Consider the following 8,710-nt stretch of genomic DNA (forward strand, 5'->3'; position numbering starts at 1 on the left):
TATAACTTAGATTACCTTTAACAAATCCTTATGAAAGGCTACATCAAATTTGAACGTAATTTAATTATTTCGCACATAACTAATTCCAAGCAACGTGTAAAGCCTAGCTTCCTGCTGCTTCTTCACCAATTAAAGAAGGCCAACTACTCTCTTGATGTTGACTTCTCTTATTATAGGAGGAGGAGGAGGAGAAGAAGAAGAAGAAGGGACGAGGGTCTTATAGTCGTGCACCAGCTAAGTAATTAACCCTATCTTATATGTCCTCCTCTCCCTTCTTCTTCCACATTGAGTATAGCGACAGAAGCCATGAAAGCTGTTGCTACTGTGAAGCTAACGGCTGGAGAAACCTTGGGCTGCATTGACCTCTCGAGAGTGATCGATGGCTTCGTTGATTTGTTTCGCGGAAATCTGTATATGGAGTTCGTAGGAACCGAGCTCGATCATTGTAAGTACAAAAATTTTGTTCTCATGAAATTATTTATTGATTAGAAAGTAAGATCGATCGATCTCAGGAATTATTTTATTATTTTTATTATTTTACATATATTTTAAACTGATTATCATGTTTTTTTTATTTTTATTTTTAGTAGATTTGGTAGAGAGGTACTGAAGCAGATTGAATGATTAGTTTATTACTCTCCTTTTTTTTGTCTCTATTTTTGTAATGATGTTATGATGATATAATTTCGAAAAGATTTTAAATTATTTCATTAGTGACAAACAAATAGTTTAAATAAAAAGATAATTGACAAAAAAATAAGATGTTTGTATAATACTTTCAAAATAAGTATTTTATTTTAATTTTTTATCCTAAGAAAATATGTTGTATATTCTTATAAATGACTTAATTTCTATTTTTATAATTTATTTTGTACTTTTAATATAATATATCAAGAGCTCTCATCACATGATTGAATTTAATAACCTAATTATCATTTTTTAAATATATTTTCTAACCTCAACCAATCAAACGAGCTCAAAGAACAATGCTCATCCCCACACAATGAAAGTCAATATTTTTTTTTCACGCAATGCTCCATGACAAACTACTTAATTACAAATGTAATAACAAAAAAAATAAGCGTTATAAATATATTAATCATAAATATATTAATTTGATGATTGAAATGATAATTTGTTCAGCCACACTTTACAAGTATAAAAGAATTGTAATGATTTTAATTCATGATAAAATAAATTTATTTTACTTTTTTTTTATAAATTTATTTTACTTCTTTCACCACATAATAAGGAAAGTTAGGGGTTCAAAATTAAATTAATCATTTTCGAATAAAAATTCTTCTAAATTTTCAAAATCATTTTACTTTTATCCTTTGAAAAAAAAAATTTAGAATATATTTTAAATCATTAAATTACAATTAAAATTTAGATTTTGCTCCTCTTAAAACAAATTCAATAAATTTAAAATTATTTTAATTAAAATTTTGATCGATATCCTGATTTTTTTTATATATATACATGTTCAAAATATTTAATTATTTATATTCAATATTATGAAAACCATGTTGTCATGCTGGCCGAAAGGTCACATTTATGACAAGAAGATGATCCCTTATATAAAAATTAATTAATAAAAGAAAAATGTGAATGTGTCATTTCCACACCAAAAAAAAATTATGACGGTGTCGGCCACGTGGAGGTGGGGTCAGTATATTTAATTAATAAAAATTTTATAATTATTTAAAATTATTAAATTGAACACAGCATATTTATTATTTTAAATATTTTTTTAATATCATTTTTTTTATTTAAAATTTTGTATACGAAAAAAAATTCTTGAAAACACAGTAAGAAAACTTTACCATTGCTGTTCAGCCTCAGGATTAGAGAAAACGGTGGCAGTAAACGCTCACAAGAAGAGCAAAGAAGGAGAAGATGTACAGTACGAGGCCTCTTTCACAGTCCCGAGCGATTTCGGTGAAATCGGTGGAGTTTTAGTCTTGAATGAGAATCACAAAGAAATTTTTCTCAAGGATATTGTCATCACCACAGACTACACGGTTGGCGAAAATTTCTCAGTAATTACCTGTAACTCATGGGTGCAGGCCAAGTCAACAAGCTCAGAGAAGAGGATCTTCTTCACAAACAAGGTTGGTTAACACTTATGTTTTGCTCATTTTGATAATAAAGAACATAGAATCTAATATTATATGTTCTAACCAAGTTTCATTTCTTCATACACAATTCAGTCTTACTTGCCATCCAGTACCCCAAGTGGCCTACAGAGATTAAGGAGGAAAGATCTCGAGGCAAAGAGGGGAGACGGACACGGAGAACGAAAGGCCTACGAGAGGATTTATGACTATGATACTTATAATGATCTTGGTGACCCTGACAGCAATGAAGATCTAGCCAGACCAATCCTTGGAGGCAGCAGGCAGTACCCTTACCCTCGTCGTTGTAGAACTGGTCGTCCACCTTCACACAATGGTATGAAGCTCCAAATCTTTGATGGATATATAGTCTTTCTATGGTGCTTGCATGCATGGCTAAAGTTGTGTGAGAATTTCCTTTGTTAGAGTTTAGCTCAAGATTATTAATTGGGCTAAAGTTGTGTGATCACTTGCAAATTATACATTAATGGGAGTAGTGAGATTGTATCAGGGGTATCTTAATTCCTAATATATCCTGAAACAATTATTTTACAGATCTACCTCAAACTACAATTTATATAACTCTTGAGATTTTGTAAAAAATATCATCGTTTTGTTTTTCTTTTTTTGCAAAACAATAATTAAGACAATTACAAACAGTTATTTTTAGTTCACAAAAATAGAGTCTTCAGATCAGTCTCCTGAGCTTAATTTTTTTAGATTGACGTCGGCCTGCTTTATCCTTTAAAATGGTTTTCAGTATTTTAACTATATTTGTGAAAGCAGATCCTCTTTCAGAATCAAAAGGCTCATCCATTTATGTGCCAAGGGATGAGGCCTTCTCAGAAGTAAAGACGTTGACCTTCAATGGAAAGACGTTGACATCAGTTCTGCATGCGATCATTCCTGCAGTTAATTCTGCATTAATCGATATAAATGTAGGTTTTAAGAATTTCATAGACATTGATGAATTATACGATCAGGGCTTCAAGGTTCCAGATAACGTTCACGGGCCAAAAGCCCTGCTTCACAAGCTTTGCAATTCAATTAAAGACACCGCTGATGATGTCTTGCAGTTTGAGATTCCTTCTCTAATTAAGAGTAAGTCTTAATTAATATCTTGGGAAAATTCATTATATCTTAAAACAGTTTGTTACTTTGATTGATTGAGCTTATAAAGTTTATTGATTCATAACTGTAGATGATAAGTTCTCATGGCTTAGAGATGAAGAATTTGCGAGGCAAACACTGGCAGGCGTCAATCCTTATGCCATCGAACTTGTTAAGGTCTTGGCATGCATCATTATCATTTTTCAGTCGTACTATCTTCACAAGTATTTGATAAGATACTAAATAGTATATTTAAGATGCAGCAATCACAGTTCATTAATTCAACTTACGCATCATTTGGCAGGAACTTCCTCTAATTAGCAAGCTTGACCCCATCATTTATGGTCCTCCTGAATCAGCAATCACAGAGGAAATAATCGAAAGAGAAATCCATGGGGAAATGACTGCAAGCGAGGTGCGCGCGTCTGTGTGATTTGTATTTTTCTTAACAACGTTTGATACAAAATCAACAAAAATTGAATCAAGATTGGTTGTATATATACTATATTGAGCAGGCAATGCAGAGAAAGAGACTGTTCATGTTAGACTACCATGACCTTTTTCTCCCATTTGTTCACAAAGTTAGAGAATTACAAGGCACCACCTTGTATGGCTCTCGAACCCTCTTCTTCCTCAAGAGCAATAACACTCTAACGCCTATCGCGATAGAACTCACCCGCCCACAGTCCCCTCAGAATCCCCAATGGAAGCAAGTGTTCACTCCAAGCTCGGATGCTACACTGAATTGGCTTTGGAGATTCGCCAAGGCTCATGTTTGTGCTCATGACTCTGGCTACCATGAGCTCATTTCACATTGGTGCATATTACTAATCTTATGTACTTGACAAATTAACTAAACCAGCTTATATTAATGTTGGCTTACTTTGCATAAATAACATTTCCAGGTTGAGGACTCATGGCTCTGTTGAGCCATATATCATTGCTGGCAATAGACAACTCAGTGTGATTCACCCAATTTATAGGCTTCTTCATCCTCACTTTCGATATACGATGAAGATTAACGCTCTTGCGCGCAAATATCTAATCTCTGGAGGTGGCATTATCGAAATGTCGTTCTCGACGCTTAAGTACTCGATGGAGCTCAGTTCTGCCGCCTATGATCAAATATGGCGGTTTGATAGAGAGGGATTACCTGCAGATCTGATCAAAAGGTTAGACAACAATAACATCATCTTTATTTTTTGAGAGAAAATTTGGATCATAAGTAAATGCTATTATATGAGAAAATATTAGACAAGTGCATAATAATTATCAAATAAATATTAATTGGGTACTATCAAAATAAAATTATGTTGACTTACAATTTTGATTTTTTTTTCTTTTGAATAATTATCTTACACTCCATAAAATAATATCTCAATTAAAACTATGCAAATTTATATCATTTAATACAATAAAAAAATCAGAACTAATTTTTCAAGTTCATTTAACTAAAATTAGTTTAAGTTTAAAGTATGTAATTTTATATTATTTAAAATTATTAAATTTATAATGTGTTTATTTTTAAATTTTATTCTTATCAAAATGAACAAAAACTATGCCATAATATTATGAATTATGATTCATATTTATAAAGATGAATTTAAAATTATTAAATTTATTTTGAAATTGAAACCATTTAAATTTTTATGTAGATTGATACAATATGTCTCACATTAAGTCAAAATTTTGAAATTTAAAAATTGTGAAATATTGGCGGCTTCCTGCGCAGAGGAATGGCCGAGAAAGACTCCGAGGCAGAGCACGGGCTAAGGCTAGCCATATCAGACTACCCTTTTGCCGCCGACGGCCTCCTAATCTGGTCGGCTATCTCGGACTGGGTCTCGAGCTACGTCGCCCACTACTACCCGCAACCCTCCACCGTCTCCGATGATGTCGAGCTCCAATCCTTCTGGACCGAGGTGCGCACCCGCGGTCACGCCGACAAGAAAGACGAGCCCTGGTGGCCCAAACTCACCGACTCCACCGTCCTCGCCGATGTTCTCACCACGATCATCTGGGTCGCCTCTGCGCACCACGCTGCCGTCAATTTCGGCCAGTATGACTACGGCGGTTACTTCCCCAATCGGCCCACCATAGCCCGAACTCCAATGCCAACTGAACAAGACATCTCCGGCCACAGCGGAGGGTTCGAGAAGTTTGTGGAGAAGCCAGAGGAGACACTGATGGAATGTTTCCCGTCACAAATTCAAGCGACGATTGTGATGGCGGTGCTTGACGTGTTGTCAAACCATTCGCCGGACGAGGAGTATCTTGGTGCGGCGGCCGAGGCGGCGTGGGAGGAAGATTCCGTGCTAAGGGCGGCGTTCGAGAGGTTTAATGGGAGGTTGAAGGAGATTGAGGGGATTATCGATGAGAGGAATGGGGATGTTGGGCTGAGAAATCGGAAGGGTGCCGGCGTGTTAGCTTATGAGCTCATGAAGCCTTTCTCAGCGGCGGGGGTCACCGGTCGGGGGATCCCTAATAGCACTTCTATCTGACATTTGGAGAGGGGAAATAAGTATTTTTTGATATTCTGCTGAATTTCATTTATTGGCAATTTATTTTTCTAATAAAAAATGAATTTCTTTCTTTCTTTCTTTCTTTTTCATATATTTTGGTATGATTTTTAATATGTAAAAGCATTGGCAACGCGGGAAAGACTCCATTTATAAAGATTTTTTTTTTAAAACTTAAACTTTTTGTATTAATAAGCAATGATGTTCATGATCACAAAATTAATATATTTTCATTACTTACTTTATGTGGCTTTTTTAAATAAAAGATAGTTAAAGTAATATGTAACATTCAAAATATCCAATCATTATAATTAATTTGCAGTTATTAGGATTTTATTTCAAATAGCTTTTTAATTGATTTTTTAATTAACTTTTAAGCATAAAATTTTGGGAGATTTACACGCATACCACCATATTATTGCTATTTTACACATCTAACACCCCAAATATTAATATTACAGCTATACCACCCAAAACCTAAGTTTACCTCAAATCTACCACTTCGTCTCACACATAGCTCACGACGGCTTTGATGGGCCCTTTCCGCCAACGATGTCCGCCCCCCTCGCCCTCCTCTATGGTCGGCGACGGAAGCTCCCCGAATGGGCGGGGAGTCCATGTGGCCGCTCTTCTCTTTGCCGTGCCACGTTTAAATCGCGTGCAGCTCGGGCGAGTCTTCGAAGAGTTCCGTGCTGATCGTGGACTCCATCACACTGCTTATGGGGAAGATAGTATGGTGCAGACTATCTTCCCTGGAAGCTTTGGAATTGGGTATGTGAAGTCCAGGCTTTCATTCCTTTGATGGATGAAGTAGAGAAGGGGAAGCAATATGTTTTCCTGGTTGATGGGTACAGGAAAGCTCAATTCTTGACATTGCCGAAAGAGTCTGGTCACGGCGGTGGTGAGCACGCTGTGGGTCTACCGAGGAGCTTTTGTTTTGCTTTTGTTGTAGTAATGGGTCTGCCATGGTGTTTTTAATTTGGCGAGGATGTTGGTTTCAAAGAGGAACGTGGAGGTGAGGCTGGAGCCGACGGCGGTGCCCTTAACGTCATCAACTATGTGCGAGACGAAGTGGTAGATTTGATGTAAACTTAGGTTTTGGGTGTTATAGTTGTAAAATTAATATTTGAGGTGTTAGATATATAAAATAGTAATAATATAGTGGTATGTATGTAAATCTTCCTAAAATTTTAATTTAAAAAAATCATGAATGCTAATATATTTTAAGTGTATTTTATATTAATATATTTTAAACAAGCCAACTCGCCAACTAACGAGTTGGGTTAGCGAGAGCTCAAGTCGTCTTGCAACAATCGCTAAATGTTTTCCTCACCACCCTCTATACCTCATTGGCCCATAACCGTCATCAGAGAAGGTTCATGTCTTTTCTTTTCCTTCAACCAAATATCCACATCAAAGAAAACCACTACGTCAAAAGTCCTTATATTTTTTCTCTTCTCTACTTCCTCCCTCTTCGTATTGTGATGGTGAAGTTAAAGAATAACATATTTATCTCGTCAACATTATTTATTTGTTAACCGAAATTATCAATAATCATGAGCAATGTTCTTGGTATTTAGGATGGATTAGAATATTTTAGGTTTTCATTTGGCTTTACTTATAAATTTAGTTATTTTTTAATGTATTTAAATTTTTGTTTTATTTTAATTATAAAATAAAAATTATGTAATTGAATTGGTAGATTGTAAAAATATATCTTATATTTGTAGCATTCAACTTAATTGTATTATAGATTAAACCACTTAAGCTTGGTTAAATTAAAAAAAAAAAAAAAAAAACTTCAATTTAGGTATTCAAGCTATTTTAAGTTCATCTTTATGTTTTAAATAATTGATTCTTTAATCTTATGAATTAGGGCTCTTCATTTTAGAATTTTCTAGTTAAGTTCTACGTAATATGATCGATTGAACATTAAGTAGATTTGTAGTTTTATGTTACTCAATTAGAGGCAACTAATATTTTTTTTTTTTTTGTTGGGATAAGCATACACTTCTTTGTTACGAGCATAATCATTGTTATTTGTATTAGTTTATTAGATAATTAGTTTAATTGTAAGTCATATCTTTATTTTAAAATGTTCTATTTTATGCACAAACTCTAGTATATTGATTGATGTAATTAATGTTATTCTTATACATCATAATTTATTACAAAATAGCAATCTTCATATTGAATATAGAATATCTATTTAAAGCTTATTTATGACAAACATAGGGGTTGTATGCTTGTATGTAAGTCCCTAAATAATTTTTTTGGATATTGGCTAGCTAGGCCAACGAGCTCACAAAGTCAAAACTCTAAAAAAAAAATATTTGATTTTTTAGATTGATGTTTACCTTTCGACAGCATAGTATTTGTCAAAACCAACTATAGATATGTAAAGATATGTCTATATAATTAGTCATGAGTTGAAAATAATGAATGACTTATTTGTCCTATCGAGAACGAGGTATGATGATAACTAGCACAATTGTTTGTGCATATATTTATATGATAGTATTAGTGATAGTTTGACATAAACATTAATAATTTCAACATGACATAATCTATTATAGGAACTATGATATGTTGCATTTTTAGGTTGTTGCATTGATTACTTATTTTCATGCAGTCACTCTTACCATTTTTTATTGTTCATGCTCCATATTACATCTTCTTAATTTTATTGCTAGTTTTTTTTCTTGTTGACCAGACACATTCTATTATTGTTGTTTGCATTCAAAGAACAAAAACAGCATGTTCTAAGTTCATGCATGCTATGGAAGCATTGATGGTTTATTGGAAGATAATTTTAATTCTTAAAATAAAAGGAAAAAAAAACAACACTGAATAAACTCCTGCTATTAACCAAACAAACCCTAAAAAAAGAGGTTTATTGGGCGACTGTAAATTAAGAAAGAATTACAAGTTCAGACATTTTATTTTGCATTGTGAGTTTCCCCTAAA

General features: G+C 33.8%; 1 protein-coding gene across 1 annotated transcript; it reads left to right on the plus strand.

Moving 5' to 3' along the window:
* The first annotated feature begins 205 nt into the window (after positions 1 to 205).
* Positions 206 to 5,778, plus strand: LOC110106362 (probable lipoxygenase 8, chloroplastic). The gene is made up of 9 exons (XM_020836246.2): positions 206 to 445; positions 1,837 to 2,111; positions 2,211 to 2,451; positions 2,901 to 3,215; positions 3,316 to 3,401; positions 3,529 to 3,639; positions 3,740 to 4,041; positions 4,130 to 4,396; positions 4,957 to 5,778. The coding sequence occupies exons 1-9, from the start codon at positions 307 to 309 to the stop codon at positions 5,723 to 5,725; spliced, it is 2,505 nt and encodes an 834-aa protein (XP_020691905.1). The 5' UTR covers positions 206 to 306; the 3' UTR covers positions 5,726 to 5,778.
* Positions 5,779 to 8,710: the final 2,932 nt, after the last annotated feature.

This window comes from Dendrobium catenatum, unplaced genomic scaffold (genome assembly GCF_001605985.2).
Source record: "Dendrobium catenatum unplaced genomic scaffold, ASM160598v2 fragScaff_scaffold_1263, whole genome shotgun sequence".
Classification (NCBI taxonomy): domain Eukaryota; kingdom Viridiplantae; phylum Streptophyta; class Magnoliopsida; order Asparagales; family Orchidaceae; genus Dendrobium; species Dendrobium catenatum.

Bases quoted from the DNA above. Each gene is read 5' to 3' on its own strand.
- LOC110106362 (XM_020836246.2), top strand. From the start codon at position 307: ATGAAAGCTGTTGCTACTGTGAAGCTAACGGCTGGAGAAACCTTGGGC. The intron at 2,452-2,900 runs GTATGAAGCTCC...TTGTGAAAGCAG, and splicing joins TCGTCCACCTTCACACAATG to ATCCTCTTTCAGAATCAAAA. The intron at 4,042-4,129 runs GTGCATATTACT...TAACATTTCCAG, and splicing joins CATGAGCTCATTTCACATTG to GTTGAGGACTCATGGCTCTG.